Raw genomic sequence first — 18,847 nt, 5'->3', positions numbered from 1 at the left:
AGATTTCCTAATTAATCCCGTTACTGTTCGAGTGCTTCAGGAACATCTTACATCTGAAGTTCATGATCCTCTCTGAGAACACGTCTCTAGAAACAGACCCAGTGGAGAGTGAGATGTGGGCGTGTGGGAGGTGTCCACGTCTGCATGCGGGTCTGTGAAGTGACCTTTTGGCCGATCCTACACCTACTGAGTTTTGAAAATCAGATCACCCCTGACCCTATCTTTATTTAAGAAATGTTTGTTTGGAAAGTAAATACCCCATATTCTTAAAACTTGATTTGACATGTTTTAGTTAATCAATGTATATGGTAGATCGGTCAATTTTAGCAACTTGCTTTCACAGCGTGTGGGTACCCAGCAACTGAAAAGGTGTCTGACGCGCCCTCACATTTTCTCATGTCAGCAGCTACAGACATTGGCTGGGTGCTGAAGACACACAGGGGCTGTTTCCAAGGTCACGGAGTTCAGAACTCATTTTCTAAAAAAGATACCTGTAAATTAATAACTACAATGAATAAAGAAGTATCGTGAGGAACAGGCATACTCTATATCATCTTTGTGTCAATGTATCATGGAAAGGAGAAATGCACTTTCCTGGGGACGTTTCGTCGCGGTTTCTGTAGACCCCTCCCCCACACGTTGACCCTCGGAACTGAGAGAACCCTGTTGTACTTGGCTGTGGACCTGGATCTCCCAGGTCCCAGGACAACACGTGACCAGCAGGGGGCTCTCAGCCCACAGAGAAGGAAGGAAGGGTCCGATGGGGATGAGCCCTGCATGGGTGACGGTGCCATCGGTCTGCCTGCCACACTACCTGAGGAGAACGAATCCCAGCGTCCCCCACGCTGGTCGTACTGGGAAGTGTGTTTCTTCTCTTCACAAACCACATTCGGAGTATTCGTGTTGCAGCTGCGGATTCTGGTTGTCAGGTGACATCCAAAAACTGCCTAACTGATCTGGGAAGAAAAGTGCCTCCTTCAGGAGCGGGCCCGTCAGAGCGTTTTTCAGCCCCAGACTGGATCAGAGACTACCCTGGGTTCACTCGTCGGTCTTTCCATTTTTATTTATTTTTTTAGAGAGGAGAGGGAGAGACAGAGAGAGAGAGAGAGAGAGAGAGAGAGAGAGAGAGAGAGAAGGGGGGAGGAGCAGGAAGCATCAACTCCCATATGTGCCTTGACCAGGCAAGCCCAGGGTTTTGAACTGGCGACCTCATCATTTCCAGGTCGACGCTTGATCCCACTGCGCCACCACAGGTCAGGCACGTCAGTCTTTCCATTTGAAGGTCTTTCCATTCTCCCTTCAGAGAGTCATGGCCCCGGCTTCCTCCCTGTGAGCGTCTCACATAGGTGGAAGGGGTGGAGCTGGGTGAATGGCTGCACTTATCCAGGGTCACACGCGTGTGGATTGTTGAGACGTTTGACTCTGGAACCCGTGGCTCACAGATGGCACTGCTGCTTTTCCTTGATCGTAAGCGTCCAAGTGCCACCAAATGTGCTCACAAGGGTCTGAGTCGGGATGGGGTTTGCAGGGGACTAGTCAATGTGTCTGCGTCAGGATGCGGTTTGCAGGGGACTAGTCAATGTGACGTCACCCACAGTGCTGTCACTGGTCAGTTCCTTCTGTGGGTGGGAGACGGACTCTCAGTTTGACGTTGCAGGTACAAGCCAGGGCCCCGAATGCTCAGCCAGTCCGAGGTCATGGGACGCTGTGGGTCAGGATCCGCGTACAGCGCCGTTGGGTCTCATGGCCACATTTGGTCTTGGCCGCGGTGCAGACGGAACATGTAGAACACGGTGTCTTCTCTCTGTTTGTTTGCAGCTCGGACCTGCGGCTCCAACCTGCGCGGGCCCAGCGGCGTCATCACCTCCCCTAACTACCCGGTCCAGTACGAAGACAACGCCCACTGTGTGTGGGTCATCACCACCATGGACCCGGACAAGGTAGGCTCACTCCCCCTCCGTGCGGCACTCGGGCGGGACTCCTCTGTGAGGTGAGTAGCTGGCCGGTGTCACGTGCTCGTACGTTTCGCTGTGTGACCTGAACAGCTACCGCTGTGCTGTGTGTCCTGCACCCACGCTTCCTGCAAAGCCGCCTAGAATTCGGTGACAAAGTAAGACTTCTCAGTGAGAGCGCCTCCTGCTGGTTGTTGTGCCTGTGTTCTCCCCCCACCCCTGCCCCTGGTTGTATTGAGACATCAGTGGACCTGGGATGTTGTATTAACTTCAGGTGTACCACATAATAATTTCATCTATAGACAGATTGTGAAACGCTCACCGCCATGAATTCAGTTCTCACACCTCATCTTACATAGTTACAGATTCTTTCCTCGGGATGAGAGCATTTAGTATCTACTCTCTTGGCAACTGTCAACAACGGACACAAACAGTATTATTAACCGAGTCACTGTGCTGCCCGACTTCTCGGAGCGTAACTCTTATAACTAGAAGAGTGCACCCCTGGCTGCCTCCATCCAGTCCCCCTGGGCCCTCCCAGGTCACAGCTCTTCGACTCCCCGTGTCTGTGAGTTAGGGGTTTTCTGTTTGGTGCTTAGTTTTAAGATTACACAGATAAGTGAGATCTCTCTGTGTCTGAGCTCTCCTCTTACACAGTGAGGAAGTTCTGGGCTGCCTTTGCCACCACGAGAGGCTCCCCATTCTGTTACCCCATCTTTATAAAGACCCTCTGGGACAGCAAGTCTCCTGGTCCAAACCATGTGTTTCTCCTCTGTGCTCTTCGGTGATTCACGTATTTGACTTTTTATGAAGGCTCCACAGTTTGCCAGACCCTGTTCTCAGCCCTGTCGGAAGCAGGTCTTCCACAGAGAAGCTGTGTGACCTCGTGCAAGTGGACTGACTTCTCTGAGCCTCAGGGTCCTCTGCAAAACATTTAATAATAACAGTTAATGACAAGGCTGCCAATAAAGAGCCACTTGCAAAGCTGCGAGTGCGTAAGTAAGTGAGACATGATTTTCTGTTATGACCTATTGTTCCGTCACTGGGAACATAAACACACAATCACAGGACTAAACCTTCCAATCACGTGATAACAGTTTACCAACCCATCTTCTTCACTTCTCTATCGAAAGAGGTTGTATTGAAGTCTGCATTAAAAATGTATACCATGTTACTAGTTTAGAGATAATTATTTTTCATGTGTTCTACATTTAAAAACTTTTAAAAAATTAATATGATCCTTATATTTGGTTTCCGGTGACGTAAATCGTATGAATTGAAATTTGGAAGCACCCTGAAAGTCTTTAGGAGGCGAATTGCTAAAATAATTGGGTTTCTTTGTTGTGGGGATACATTCAGTGACATATTGAAAGAACAATAAAAAAAATACACCCATTTCCATGGAGGTCCGATTAAAAGCAGGTGTTTCCTGCTACAGGGACAGAGCTGTCACCGAGACCAAGGTCTCCGCTGGGCGTCTGCAGAATGCCGACTCAGGTTCCTTCTGCAGCTTGGAGGCAGAAGTGCCTTTTTTCTTTGCTGTTTTATTTTTAAAAGAAAATATTACTGAAGGAATTAATTGTGTTAAATCAAGAGCATACATTAACTTCCATCCGTGTGTTGTGGTTCTATGAAAATCGCATGCGTCTGTCACAGAGGAGCACGGTGTGAAGCAGAGTGTGTGTGCAGCCCTCCCCGTGGGCACAGGAAGGCCGCTGTCCCCCCGTCCACCCCCTCGGCCTGTCCCTGCAGCCCAGCACCCCACCCCAGCGGCCCCTGGAGCCCCACCTCCCCGCCAGGGCTCCGTTCCCGTGGCCTGGGGGACCGTCCGGAGTCCCCTCAGTCCGGGTGGTGCAGGCAGGGCCCCGAGTGACAGGGGCGGGACAGCACCCTCGGCCCAGAGCGCGCCCGGCGGGCTTCCTGAGGGGAGGTGGGTGCTGTCCCGCGAGGCCCCGCAGTCCAGGCCCGGCGGGTGGAGCCAGAGGCCGCTGGGGACCGCTGCACGATCACATCACGGGGGACTTCTTCTCCTTCCGGTCCTCTGCCCTTGGGGCCGTCCCCACGGAGGAGCCGCAGGCCACCGGTGACAGGACGAGCGCAGACACCGGCCGACACCAGCGTTTCCCGAGGGCCTTCGGTGTTGAGGAGAAAATGCACCTCGATGGCTTCTTGGGGGGCAAGGTGGGGGTGGGGGCAGAGACTGGACTGTTGACGACACCCCCGTGAGAGTGACAGGGCCTCAAACGTGGCCGCGGCCGGCCGGGCGAGGACGGGGCACGGGGGTCTCAGCAGCAGGGTCAGCGAGACCTGGCGGCGGCCCAGCCCGGGGCGTGGCGGGAGGGGCGGCGCGGGGCGGTGTCTGGGCTGTCACTCTGCGGCGTCTGTGCGCGGGCTGTCACGCTGTGCTGTCTGCGCGGCCGTCGTCACGCTGCAGCCCCGTGGCTGGGGCTGCGCGGCGCTGGGTGGGCAGGACAGCGGGGGTCAGGACAGGCTGTGGGCGGGTGATGCCCTGATCCTGACCCGGACAGACACGTGTCCCTGGCTCCCCGGGCGTCCTGGGAACATCGCTGCCCTCGCACAATGGCTAATAACACCCTTCCGTCTCCTCACATGGCCCCAGTTCTGGACAATGACGTGTGAACGCCCAGCGTGGAACCAAGAGGGCCTCAGAAAGAAACCTGTGTTTCTGGGAAGAGATACTGTGTGTGGTTTCAGGCAGCGTGAGCGTGCGCATCCAAGTGCAGGCTGGGGGCTGGGTGGAGGTGGGCTGTCCTGGTGTCCGTCTGTGCAGGACTCTGGGCAGAGAAGCCAAACAGAGTCAGAGGGTCGAGCTGACGGCATTCTCCTTCTCTCGGGGATCAGCGGAGGTGGCCGGGGTCCCCACTGCCACTAGTGATGCTGATTGTGCCCGTGGAGGGGGCCCGGAAAGAGTCTGGATCGTCGCGGCCCCGTAGGGCCGGCTGTGGCTCAAGCGGAGTCCTCAGGGGAGTTCGTCCCGGCTGCCACCGTTTTCAAAACGTATCTCAATCCAGGTCATGTGAGAATCATCACACGTCGCCTCCGGGACAGAAGAGGTACACCTCCATGCCTGAGTTTGTGTTTCTTTCCTGTACGTCCTAGAACCATCGAAATACCTTGTGAACAGAGCCGACGAGGGGTCCCTATTGTCTACGCCCTTCCCTGGACCCAGAGGGAGCTGAGATCGAGGGAGGGCAGCCGGGTTCTCTCCTTGCAGGATGAACACATGCCTTCCTTTCATGGCTCCGTGGTTGCATCTCCTCGGCCCGCTTCCTCCTGCTCTGAAGAGCTCTTCCCCTCCCGCAGCTCTCTGCTCCCTCATCCTTTGATGAGCACCACAGGGCAGTGGAATGATAAGTTATTCAGTGAGTCAATGGGCTCTTTCTGGCTCATGGTCACAGAAGAGCTGAGGGCAGGAGATCTTCAGGGAAACAGTATCTCACATAACGAAGGGCAGAGCCAGGGGCCTCTAGGTTTAATTGAGGAGCTCGGTGACATTGTGGAGGGCTCGGGGGTGGGCGTTGGCCTCTAATCCACTCCCAGATTCCGTGATAACGTCCTCCCTCAGGTCACCAGACAGCCTGCAGCCCCGTTCTGGTCATCCACTCGAGGCGCTGCTTCCCCAGAAAGGGAAGACGTTTTCTAACACGTCCCTGGCCAGCCCGCTCCACATCCAGTTGGGTCGGATGCCAGGGTGCGCTCCCTGGGAGCCCGCAGAAGGACCGCACGGGAGCAGGGAGCCCGGGCTGATGGGTGGGGTCAGTGGTGCTCACCTCAGGCGGACACGGGACGGCAGAGGAGGGACTTACGTTCCCATCAGACCCGTCTTTCTCTCGTGACTTGATCCAAATCTCATTCTCCTCCTGGGTCCCCAGATGCCAGCGGGCTCAAACAGCTTCAAACCATGAAGTACGTTCTTTGATATTTTAAAGTTGATTTTTGAGCCTGACCCAACTGCAAAACCACAAATAGGCTAATGACCGAATACTTTTTTCCCTCCCTCATTGCAGAAGGCTTCACTGTTTTCTCTGGTCCTTTTGTAGCGTTGCATCGATGTTTGCAAAGGTTTTTAAATAAATCGTGTTGATTGTAAACAATTAGCAATAAACAGGTTAGTTCCACAAATCTTGTGTTGCACCGCTTCAGTAATTTCTAGCCCTGGCTGGTTGGCTCAGTGGGTAGAGTGTTGGCCCAGCCTGTGGATGTCCCGGGTTTGATTCCTGGCCAGGGCACACAGGAGAAGTGACCATCTACTTTTCTTCCCCTCCCTATCCCCTTCTCTCGCTTTTCTCTCTCTCTTCCTCTCTCGCAGCCATAGCTCAAATGGTTGAAGCACATTGGCCCCAGACACTGAGGATGGCTTTGAGGAGCCTCTGCCTCAGGTGCTAAAAATAGCTTGGTTGCAAGCACAGTCCCAGAAGATCAGAACATCGGCCCCAGACGGGGGTTGCTGGTGGATCCAGGTCAGGGCACATGCAGGAATCTGTCTTATTATCTCCCCTCCTCTTACAAAAAAAAAAAAAAAAAAGAAAGAAAGAAAGAAAAAGAAAAGAAAAGGAAAGGAAATCCTTGGTCTTTGTTTATTTTGGTGAAATGGTCCGAGAAACGAGGTGCCCAGGTTGATGGCCATGCACCCCAGCGCCCTTCCTGGGACACTGCTGAGACACCTGAAGGCGTCTCAATTAGGCAGAATTACCATCCAAATTAAGCAGCAGCCATTGCCATTAAGTATAATTAGGCCTAATTTGATTCTTTGGGAGACATTCCAAATGAGGGGGTTTCTCGATTAGACTCCTGGTGATGAAGGTACATTGCACGCTGAGCATGGGCGAGAACGCCGTGATCAGAGGTGTCAGACTGGCGCTCTCTGGAGGCGTGAGCGGAGAAGTCCAGGTGAGGAGGTGGGCACGCCTCAGTTTGTACATTTGATAGCGGAGGAGAAAATCTAGATCCAAAGTCGAATAGGGATTTGTTAATAAACTTTATTTTCTGGAAGGCTAACCATCTCATGATGAGTTAGACTCTTTCTGATCTCACTTCTGCTCCGGCTATTAGATCACCGAGCAACATGTGAGTTCATGCCGAGTGTTAACAGAAAATTGCTCATTCCAGGTCATCACTGTGGGGAGCTCAGGGTGTCTCTCTGTGGGCATGTGACAGTTTATAATGCTGTGAAGTGTTGAGTGAAAAGGGATACTAGAAACCCATTCCTGTACATAGATATTTCTCCTTATATATATGTTAGGAGATAATACATATAACATGTATACATACACTAACATATATGTATATATGTATAAAATGCATTACATGGATATATTAGTATTTTAAAGTACATGATGTATAATATGCACAGTGACATAATACATATTAGGACAGTCTGCTCTGTAGGCAGAAAGTTAAAAACAACCAAAAACACAACAGTTCATCCAGGGGGTTCAGTCTGGTGAGGAAGCAGATTTCTAAACAGTTACAACTGCTCTCGCCACATTGGTCTAGTAGAGAGTCAATGAAAATGAATAGAGTAATGTGATACATCGCGATATAGTTCATTATAAACACCTTCAGCAGTCCAGCCTTTCCTGGTAAAGCTCCTGGTGAGTTCTGTGATCAAGTGCTTAGGAAAGTGATGTCAGGTTGGTGAGCTACGATTCTGGGACTTACACACATGTGCTCTCCAGGCTTGTCCCTGGAGTGTCGGTGGAAAGGTGAGGTGTCCCCTGGGAGGCAGCTCTGCCTGAACCCTGTGCTTTCACCTGTGGGTGTGTGTGTCTGTGTGTGTGCGTGCGCACGCGTGTTAATGTGTGTCAAATGTATTCTGCAATGATGTAATTTTAGCACCTCATTCCGATCTGAGCTCCTCAGAGGCGATTTCTGTTGGTGGTAAACTCTGAGGGTGAGAATGGCTGCAGCCCTGTCCCCTGTCCCTCCAGGCCCCCATCTGTCACAGCTGAGGCATGGCAGGCATTCATTTCTCCCGGTTCTGGGGGCTGGAGGGAGGGATGGACTCCTGAGTGTCCCCCTCCTTTTAGAGTGTGTAAGTGGCTGGGTAATAAGATTAGAACTCTTAGCCTGTGCCAGACCAGTCGAGGATTACTTTGTGGAGTGCAGGAGGGTGCTGGGGTAGGCAGCAGGCGAGAACCTGGGGTCACCAAGGCCGGGTGGCCGGCTGGCTGAGGACCCGCAGAGGAGCCCAGGGTCGTCTTGGAGGGTTCAGGGTGTGCGTCCTGTCCACGGCGCTCACCAGCCCTGGGGTCAGGCACACGGTCACTGCTCTGAGCTCCAGCATGGGCGTGGGGTGACCACGTGCCCCAGCCCCAGCGTGGGCGTGGGGTGACCAGTGCCCCGAGCCCCGGTGTGGATGTGGGGTGACCACCGAGCCCCGGCGTGGGCGTGGGGTGACCACCGAGCCCCAGTGTGGGCGTGAGGTGACCAGCACGTGCCCGAGCCCCGGCGTGGGCGTGGGGTGACCAGCATGTGCCCTGAGCCCCGGCGTGGGCGTGGGGTGACCACGTGCCCTGAGCCCCGGCGTGGGCGTGGGGTGACCAGTGCCCCGAGCCCCGGTGTGGATGTGGGGTGACCACCGAGCCCCAGCGTGGGTGTGGGGTAACCAGGTGCCCCGAGCCCCGGCGTGGGCGTGGGGTGACCAGCACGTGCCCCGAGCCCCAGCGTGGGCGTGGGGTGACCAGCACGTGCCCCGAGCCCCGGCGTGGGCGTGGGGTGACCACGTGCCCCGAGCCCTGGCGTGGGCGTGGGGTGACCACGTGCCCCGAGCCCCAGTGTGGGCGTGGGGTGACCAGCACGTGTCCCGAGCCCCAGCGTGGGTGTGGGGTAACCAGGTGCCCCGAGCCCCGGCGTGGGCGTGGGGTGACCACGTGCCCCGAGCCCCGGTGTGGGCGTGGGGTGACCAACACGTGCTCCGTGGAGAGCACCTGGAACCCAGTCTGCCCTCTCCCTCTCCGCTCCATAACCCTCACTGAGTGTGTGGATTAAAAAGACAGAAAGGGGGTCCTGAAGGACAGGTAAAGAGCTCAGTGTGTGCCCGTGGACGTGAGTGGCACTGTGGGGTCGTGAGGGCAGGAGGGACAGGCTGTGTCTCAGAGGTCCCTCTGCCGCCTGCAGTGGCCGGAACTGAAGGCACACATGTGCAAGCAGGACGCGTGGGGGTTCAGGGTGATTGCCGAAGGTGACACGAGCTTCAGCAGGACCAGAACTCGTGTTGGGAGAGAGAAAAAAAATGGGTTGGAGAGATTTCAAGAGCTGGGTAGTGAGTTACAGCAATTTATACATTCACGTCACGCCATGGCCCGCCAGAACCACTCTTAAACTCCAAAGAAAAATGATAAAAGTTGCTTTTGGTTGAATGCTGATAAGAAAACACAGCTTATCAGATGTCTTTTGGGGAGGAAGCACTACCTTTTAAAATTATTCATTGGCGTTTTTACATTATTTTAAGTGACACATTCATAAGGGTGCAGAAAAAGGCATTCATTTGCATTGAAATTATTTTCAATTAAGAGAGGAGCATGCATTATGTATAGGAGCTTAAGACATTTGCCATGGCGCTTGAGCCCTCAGTGCACGCCGTAGATTTTATTGACCCACTAGGGGACTGACAGGTTGGCGAGCGGAGGAAAGGAGGCTCAGGGTGGAGATGACACTGTGTTCAGTGTCCTTCTCGGGTCCATCGCAGACTCCTCACAGCCGGAGCCAGGAGGGTCTGTCTCACCCGCCCTGCCCCCTCTCTCTGGCCACACGCCTCTGGGTGCCTCTGGAGAGAGCGGGGCTCCCTGCGGATGCTCCGGGGCGTGTTTGCTGCCCCCCCCCCCCAGTTCTTCTTGGCTGTCACCATGACATGATCAACCCATTGCTCTGTCCTCGTCACCTCCAGTATGTCCCCTCTGGAGAGAACGGGGCTCCCTGCGGATGCTCCGGGGCGTGTTCGCCCCCCGCCCAGTTCTTCTTGGCCGTCACCATGACATGATCAACCCATTGCTCTGTCCTTGTCACCTCCAGTATGTCCCCTCTGTGGGCCAGCCTTGTCCCCATCAGCATTCTCCCCATTGTCACTGCTTCATATTGACTACTTTTCTTCCCCATGAACTGAACTTCGCTCTTGGGACTGTTTCTCTTTCTCGAGCCTCCGATGGCCCTTCCCAGAGTCCTTCCTGTGCGGTCCCCTGGGCACAGGCCTCTCCTCCTTCCTGTGCGGTCCCCTGGGCGCGGGCGTCTCCTCCTTCCTGTGCGGTCCCCTGGGCGCGGGCGTCTCCTCCTTCCTGTGCGGTCCCCTGGGCGCGGGCGTCTCCTCCTTCCTGTGCGGTCCCCTGGGCGCGGGCGTCTCCTCCTTCCTGTGCGGTCCCCTGGGCGCGGGCGTCTCCTCCTTCCTGTGCGGTCCCCTGGGCGCGGGCGTCTCCTCCTTCCTGTGCGGTCACCTGGGCACGGGCGTCTCCTCCTTCCCGAAAAGCGGGTTTTCTCATCGCACTCTGATTCCTGACTTTTCAAATCAAATTAATGTATCGTAGCTCCTCTTCCTTGTCCCCCACAGGGAAAGGAATAGAGAACAAGTTGATCTGCTTGCATTTTAAGCTAAAACCTGAATCTTACACACATACACACACCCACACACTGAAGATAACACTTATTTTCTATTTTTTTTTTAGTGGTAGACAGGGATAGACAGGGACAGATAGGAAGAGAGAGAGAGATGAGAAGCATCAATTCTTCATTGCTGCTCCTTAGTTGTTCATTGATTGCTTTCTCATATGTGCCTTGACTGGAGGGCTACAGAAGAGTGAGTGACCCCTTGCTCAAGCCAGTGACCTTGGGCTCAAGCCAGCGATTATGGGGTCATGTCTATGATCCCGTGCTCAAGCCAGTGACCTCAGGGTTTGGAGCCTGGGTCCTCAGTGTCCCAGGCTGACACTATTCACACCACTGCCTGGTCAGGCTGGAGACAGCACTCTGAGAAGGGCAGGTCTGTCAGCAGCATACAGAGTACAGTGACTAGGCAGAGAGTGACAGCAGAGACTAGACAAGACCCCGGTGTCTTCCAGCCCAGTGTGAGTGGACGTCCGGCTGGGCCAGAGCTGCTGGGAGAAGTGGACAGGAGGGAGGAGTGGGGGACTGCGCTCTCAGGGAAGTCTGCAGCGTGTGCTGACAGGGTGGTTCCGTAAAGGAGACTCAGGAGAGGAAACAGCGCCTGGCGGAGGGCCAGAATGTGCCCAGAAGAACGGGCCTTGGGCTTGGTCACCCCGTGACAGAACGTGGAAGAGGCTGCTTGTTTCTGTTTTGTGTCCTAGGAGTGGGCTGCATGTGTCTGTCACTGTGTCTGTCTGCGTGTGTGAGTACCGGTGTGCACGCGCTTGTGGGTATGTGACTGTAGGTGTGCATTGTGTGTGCGGACTAGAAATGGGCAAAAATACCTCTTTTCTGTTCATGTTCTGATGGTTCCCTGCTTCTCTGCCTGGTCACTTTCCTGTCTGAGAACTGGTCGCCTGTTCTCTGCCTGGTTACTTTCCTGTCTGAGAACTGGTCACCTTTTCTCTGCCTGGTTTCTTTCCTGTCTGAGAATGGTCGCCTGTTCTCTGCCTGGTCACTTTCCTGTCTGAGAATGGTCACCTTTTCTCTGCCTGGTCACTTTCCTGTCTGAGAACTGGTCACCTGTTCTCTGCCTGGTCACTTTCCTGTCTGAGAATGGTCGCCTTTTCTCTGCCTGGTCACTTTCCTGTCTGAGAACTGGTCACCTTTTCTCTGCCTGGTTACTTTCCTGTCAGAACTGGTCACCTTTTCTCTGCCTGGTTTCTTTCCTGTCTGAGAATGGTCGCCTTTTCTCTGCCTGGTTCCTTTCCTGTCTGAGAATGGTCGCCTGTTCTCTGCCTGGTCACTTTCCTGTCTGAGAACTGGTCACCTTTTCTCTGCCTGGTTCCTTTCCTGTCTGAGAACTGGTCACCTTTTCTCTGCCTGGTCACTTTCCTGTCTGAGAATGGTCGCCTGTTCTCTGCCCTTTAATATGTAACCACCTGCCCACTCTCTCCCTCTAGTCACGTTTCCTTTTGTGTTTTTCATTTTAGTGTGTTTTCTTCTTATTTGAACAAAGTAGTGATACAAATAGCAAACAGAAAGCAAAACTTACTCATCAGCAAATTTTTTGAGACCTAGGCTGTTTTAGATAATTGGAAAAGAGCAATGAGGAGGCAGGTCAACGTCTCTGCTCAGGTGGAAATTCCACGGCAGGAGGGAGATAAAAAACCCACCAGCTTCCCCGCGCCATGAGATACATTTCAGTGGTGACCAGTCATCTCAGGACAGCAAAATGGTGTAGAGAACTCATACTGACAACATGTAGACACTTAGGAAATGAAGGACAGATTTGAAGTGTTGTATCACCCCTGCCACCCAGAGGTAAACACTCTTTTGTTTTGATATATCTGGCCTCCTGTGTTTATGTACACATGTTCTGATTTACCAAAAATTAGATCGCCCTCCAAACGCTCTTATGTCACCTTACTAAGGGACAGAGGGACGAGTGTCCCCGGGAAACTGGAGGGTGCTACGTCCTGTCTTGCCGTCCTTCACTGTGGAACGATGAAGTCTGTGCTCCATCCCTCACCTGAAGGCAGGAGAGATGGCCCAGCCCCCCCAGAACAGGAAAGAACCCCGACAGAAATAGATGTGTCTGACCAGTTCAAGATGGTCTCAGTGCTCAAATTAGATGTTGCACCTTATTTTTAAGAGTTTTTTTAAACTTTATTTCTCAATAAAAGTACATAATGGTACTTCTTAGGCATCTTCGATTTAAATGAAATGTTATTTAAGTATCTTTTCTGTGCCAGCATGTATCCACAACGACTTTAAATGTCCAGTTTCTTGCATGGTGAATGGCATATACCGAGGGCCAATAGGTGATAATGAATAAATAGCTGTATCGTTTTGTAACACTGAGGAGGTAGACAGAATAGTGCCATAATTAAGGGTTTTTTTTGTGTGTGTGTGTGTTTTTTTTTTTAGTGAGTGGAGGGGAAACAGAGACAGACTTCTGCATGCACCCTGACTGGAGTCCCCCAGCATGCCCACTAGGATTTTGATACTCTGCCCATCTGGGGCATTGCTTTGTTGCTCAGCAACCGAGCTCTTAGCGCCTGAGGCAGAGGCTATGGAGCTATCCTCAGTGCCCAGGGACAAGTCACTTCAATTGAGCCATGGCTACAGCAGGGGGAGAGAGAGAGAGAGAGAGAGAGAGAGAGAAGGGAGAGGGGTAGAGAAGCAGATGGGCGCTTCTCCTGTGTGCCCTGAGCAGGAATCAAACCCAGAACATCCGCACACTGACACTCTACCACTAAGCCAACCGGCCAGAGCCAAGATTTTCCTTTTTAAAAATTTTCATATTTTCATAACTTCGAGATTTCCATATATTTAAAAATATGACGGTCTCTAAGCCAGCAATCCTACAAATATACATATTATTTGGATGCTAAAAAAAAGGGCCAAACACAATATATTAATATGTCTCCAGATAAATGAAAGGGTGTTCTTAGAAACGTCTATTGCACGGAACACAAAGAGTCCTCCCTGGCTCTGAGCAGGGCTGTGGTTGATACCTGGAGGCGGCTGGTGTTCCTGGGCCGCGCTGCTGCACCCTGTGGCCGCTCTGCACTCCCGACAGCACCCGTGCCCACCCGCGCGTACACCTCACTTCACAATGTGGGTGCCTTGTTCCGCCCGTCCTGTTCTGCCCGTCCTCACCCTCTGCACTCCCGACAGCACCCGTGCCCACCCGCGCGTACACCTCACTTCACAGTGCGGGTGCCCTGTTCCGCCCGTCCTCACCCTCTGCACTCCCGACAGCACCCGTGCCCACCCGCGCGTACACCTCACTTCACAGTGCGGGTGCCCTGTTCCGCCCGTCCTCACCCTCTGCACTCCCGACAGCACCCGTGCCCACCAGCGTGTAAACCTCACTTCACAGTGTGGGTGCCTTGTTCTGCCTGTCCTGTTCTGCCCGTCCTCACCCTCTGCACTCCCGACAGCACCCGTGCCCACCAGCGTGTAAACCTCACTTCACAGTGTGGGTGCCTTGTTCTGCCCGCCCTGTTCTGCCCGTCCTCACCCTCTGCACTCCCGACAGCACCCGTGCCCACCCGCACGTAAACCTCACGTCACAGTGTGGGTGCCCTGTTCCGCCCGTCCTCACCCTCTGCACTCCTGACAGCACCCGTGCCCACCCGCGCGTACACCTCACTTCACAGTGCGGGTGCCTTGTTCTGCCCGCCCTGTTCTGCCTGTCCTCACCCTCTGCACTCCCGACAGCACCCATGCCCACCAGCGTGTACACCTCACTTCACAGTGCGGGTGCCTTGTTCTGCCTGTCCTCACCCTCTGCACTCCCGACAGCACCCGTGCCCACCAGCGTGTACACCTCACTTCACAGTGCGGGTGCCCTGTTCTGCCCGTCCTGTTCTGCCTGTCCTCACCCTCTGCACTCCCGACAGCACCCATGCCCACCAGCGTGTACACCTCACTTCACAGTGCGGGTGCCTTGTTCTGCCTGTCCTCACCCTCTGCACTCCCGACAGCACCCGTGCCCACCAGTGCGTACACCTCACTTCACAGTGTGGGTGCCTTGTTCTGCCCGCCCTGTTCTGCCTGTCCTCACCCTCTGCACTCCCGACAGCACCCGTGTCCACCCGCGCGTACACCTCACGTCACAGTGTGGGTGCCTTGTTCCGCCCGCCCTGTTCTGCCCGTCCTCGCCCTCTGCATGGGCTGCTGTGACTGCGGGCTCAGAAGTCTGTGTGGAGGACCTGCTGATTGTTGCTGGGGACCCCACTGGAGTGTGGAGGGTGCTGATACCTGCCAACAGTCAGCAGGCGCAGGACGGGATAGGGAGCCACACAGACGTCACCCCTCTGGGGTCAGAGTCTGAGCCGCTGTGCTCGACAGTGAATAGTCTCCCCCCCCCCCGGGAACCGTGCTTACAGAGGAGACAAGCGACTGCGTGATTCCGCTAACGGGGGGCTGCCCAGCACCCCCTCGCCATCTCCCTGGCCCCCTTGAACCAGTGGAGCGGTTGCATTCTCCTATGTATGATAGGACATTTTTATTGTTGGGAACACAAGGCTTGTGTTTTCCTTTGACACATTTTATGGAAGGACTGAACCAATTAGATCTCCTCCCAGGATCACTTCTGAATTCTAACACGAGAAGCAAAATTGTTCTTAATTAAATATTTCATGTTTGTCACATTCCTTTAGGGCGTTTATGGTTCTGAATGGTGCCAGCGTGTGGAGCTGTGGACACCATGTTTGCAACACTCCCACCTGGGGAGCGACAGATTGTACAGTATCCAGAGTGTGGCTCCGCTGCGTTCACCTATCCCTTGAGCTGTCCTCGGTCAGGCGCCCAGTCACCCATGGCAACAGTCTCCATTTAACACCGGGAGGCACGGCCCAGCCTAACATCTGCTTCAGGAAAGCAGTTTTAATGTGACATTCCACTGACTTGGAATACAGACCGAGTACGAGTAAAATACTCAACTGTATGTATTTCATGGGGAAAGGTCAGTCACCAAAGTTGTTTTTCTTTTGCTTGTTCTTGTTTTTTAGCAAAAGAGACAAAGACAGAGACAGAGAGTGGGACAGACAGACAGGAACAGAGAGAGATGAGAAGCATCAATTCTTCATTGTGGCACCTTAGTTGTTCATTGATTGCTTTCTCATATGTGCCTTGACTGGGGGGCTCCAGCAGAGCGAGTGACCCCTTGCTTAAGCCAGCGACCTTGGGCTCAAGCCAGCAACCATGGGGGTCATGTCTATGACCCCACGCTCAAGCTGGCAACCCCTGCGCTCAAGCTGGTGAGCCGCACTCAAGCTGGCTGCAACCTCGGGGTTTCTAACCTGGGTCCTCCACGTCGCAGGCCGATGCTCTATCCACCGCGCCACTTCCTGGTCGGGCTAGTCACCAAAGTTGTGAGTCTTACAGGCACACACACATATCTTTACGTGTATAGATATGAATATGTATGTAGATAATTAGATGATGGAAATGAAGAGAAAATTCAAATTACGATTGGCACATTTAAAAAACTCACATTTGAATTAAAAGTTATCAGAAGCAAATGGATATATATATATATACACACATATATTTTAAATTTATATGTAAAACGAGTTTATCTTGATGTAGGATTAAAGAAAATGAGCAACAATTATGTAGAATCTTCAGCAAAGCGAGGTTTAAACATGTTCCTCTGGATTTACAATTTTCAGATCAGAGCTCACGTATCCCACTGAAGTCCGTGGGCACAGGTGCCGCCTCCCTGCCCCCAGAGCTCTCTGTGTACCCCCCCAAAGGAGAAGATCGTGGCAGCACTTGGCTCTGCCCATGGGGCAGCCTCTGGGCTCTCACCTTCCATTACCACGCCAGGCGTGCCCTGGTCACCTCTCCAGGAAGAAATGGAGCCTCCGTGTGGCTCCCACTGAGACACTGACCAAATTCTCACACTTGCTTCCAGCTCCACCCACACCCGTCCTCATCTCCCAGTGGAGCCTCACTGCTCCGGGCGGCTTTCGTGAGTCCCCGCTCGGCCCACGTGGACCCCAGTCGGTGACCGGGGGCCCCTTCCGCTCAGCCTCGTCTCCCCAGATGTGCCCCTTCCGCTCAGCCTGGTCTCCCCAGATGTGTCTCCAGCAGCCCTGTCTCCCCAGATGTGCCCCTTCCGCTCAGCCTCGTCTCCCCAGATGTGTCTCCAGCAGCCCTGTCTCCCCAGATGTGCCCCTTCCACTCAGCCTTGTCTCCCCAGATGTGTCTCCAGCAGCCCTGTCTCCCCAGATGTGCCCCTTCCACTCAGCCTTGTCTCCCCAGATGTGTCTCCAGCAGCCCTGTCTCCCCAGATGTGCCCCTTCCGCTCAGCCTCGTCTCCCCAGATGTGTCTCCAGCAGCCCTGTCTCCCCAGATGTGCCCCTTCCGCTCAGCCTCGTCTCCCCAGATGTGTCTCCAGCAGCCCTGTCTCCCCAGATGTGCCTCTTCCGCTCAGCCTCGTCTCCCCAGATGTGTCTCCAGCAGCCCTGTCTCCCCAGATGTGCCCCTTCCGCTCAGCCTCGTCTCCCCAGATGTGCCCCTTCCGCTCAGCCTTGTCTCCCCAGATGTGTCTCCAGCAGCCCTGTCTCCCCAGATGTGCCCCTTCCACTCAGCCTTGTCTCCCCAGATGTGTCCCTTCCGCTCAGCCTTGTCTCCCGGGATGTGTCTCCAGCAGCCCTGTCTCCCCAGATGTGTCCCTTCCGCTCAGCCTTGTCTCCCCAGATGTGTCTCCAGCAGCCCTGTCTCCCCAGATGTGTCCCTTCCGCTCAGCCTCGTCTCCCCAGATGTGTCCCTTCCGCTCAGCCTTGTCTCCCGGGATGTGTCTCCAGCAGCCCTGTCTCCCCAGATGTGTCCCTTCCGCTCAGCCTTGTCTCCCCAGATGTGTCTCCAGCAGCCCTGTCTCCCCAGATGTGCCCCTTCCGCTCAGCCTTGTCTCCCCAGATGTGTCTCCAGCAGCCCTGTCTCCCCAGATGTGCCCCTTCCGCTCAGCCCTGTCTCCCCAGATGTGTCCCTTCCGCTCAGCCTTGTCTCCCCAGATGTGTCTCCAGCAGCCCTGTCTCCTCAGATGTGCCCCTTCCGCTCAGCCTCGTCTCCCCAGATGTGTCCCTTCCGCTCAGCCCTGTCTCCCCAGATGTGTCTCCAGCAGCCCTGTCTCCCCAGATGTGCCCCTTCCGCTCAGCCTTGTCTCCCCAGATGTGTCCCTTCCGCTCAGCCTTGTCTCCCGGGATGTGTCTCCAGCAGCCCTGTCTCCCCAGATGTGCCCCTTCCGCTCAGCCTCGTCTCCCCAGATGTGTCCCTTCCGCTCAGCCTTGTCTCCCGGGATGTGTCTCCAGCAGCCCTGTCTCCCCAGATGTGCCCCTTCCGCTCAGCCTTGTCTCCCCAGATGTGTCTCCAGCAGCCCTGTCTCCCCAGATGTGCCCCTTCCGCTCAGCCTCGTCTCCCCAGATGTGTCCCTTCCGCTCAGCCTTGTCTCCCCAGATGTGTCTCCAGCAGCCCTGGGGATGTTTCAGTGTTTTCTTTGGCAGCGTGGTTTTCCCAACCTTCCGACTTTCTTTTCAAGTCCGTGATGTGAGGTGCTCTTGTCCAGCGCCCTGCGGACATCCATGCAGCGGGGTCCTGTGAGGGAGGGACTCTCACGGTCTTGTCTGCAGGTCTGCGCCATCTTGTAATGTTCCTTGTCTAGCTTTCCACGGTGTCCAAACGTTCTTAAACTTGTCTTTCTTTATAAAGCTAATCCCTTATGTAGCATCCAAACACTTCTCACAGCCACACCTGTCTGTGAAGAAAAGTGTACGTGACATTAGTACCACATTTCTCTTTAACACCCAGAGAAGCACATCCTTTGTGAGGATGACAGTGACCAGCACCCTCTCTTGTAGATTGATGCCAACACAGTGTCTGTTTCTAGATATGAGCACAAACCGTTGAATACATCTTGGCCTTTGCTTATTTGAAGCACCAATTTATGGCAGAAGTTGTTGTTGGGTTTTTTTTAATTTATTCATTTTAGAGAGGAAAGAGAGACATAGAGAGAAGGGGGGAGGAGCAGGAGGCATCAACTCCCACATGTGCCTTGACCAGGCAAGCCCAGGGCCTCAAACCGGTGACCTCAGCATTTCACGTTGACGCTTTATCCACTGCGCCACCGCAGGCCAGGCCAGGAGAAGCTTCTTGAATTGTAGCACGGTTTCCGTGCGTTACTGAGATCTGTTGACTTGGCGGAGAAGCTGCTGTTGTTTATGACAGAAATCCTCTTCCGCGTGTGTGCCCGGACACCAGGGCAGGGGAAGACGGCCCCGTCG

At 54.2% G+C, this 18,847-nt stretch overlaps 1 protein-coding gene across 1 annotated transcript in view; it reads left to right on the top strand.

Moving 5' to 3' along the window:
• CSMD1 (CUB and Sushi multiple domains 1) overlaps positions 1-18,847 on the top strand; it is a 1,728,861-nt gene that overhangs the window by 1,229,689 nt on the left and 480,325 nt on the right. Inside the window, exon 10 of the mRNA XM_066382147.1 lies at positions 1,819-1,940. Coding sequence (XP_066238244.1) covers positions 1,819-1,940 — 122 coding nt within the window. The remainder of the gene's footprint in view (positions 1-1,818; positions 1,941-18,847) is intronic.

The sequence above is a fragment of the Saccopteryx leptura genome, chromosome 4, assembly GCF_036850995.1.
Source record: "Saccopteryx leptura isolate mSacLep1 chromosome 4, mSacLep1_pri_phased_curated, whole genome shotgun sequence".
NCBI classification, from domain to species: domain Eukaryota; kingdom Metazoa; phylum Chordata; class Mammalia; order Chiroptera; family Emballonuridae; genus Saccopteryx; species Saccopteryx leptura.
This window is presented reverse-complemented; position numbering and strand designations above follow the sequence as displayed.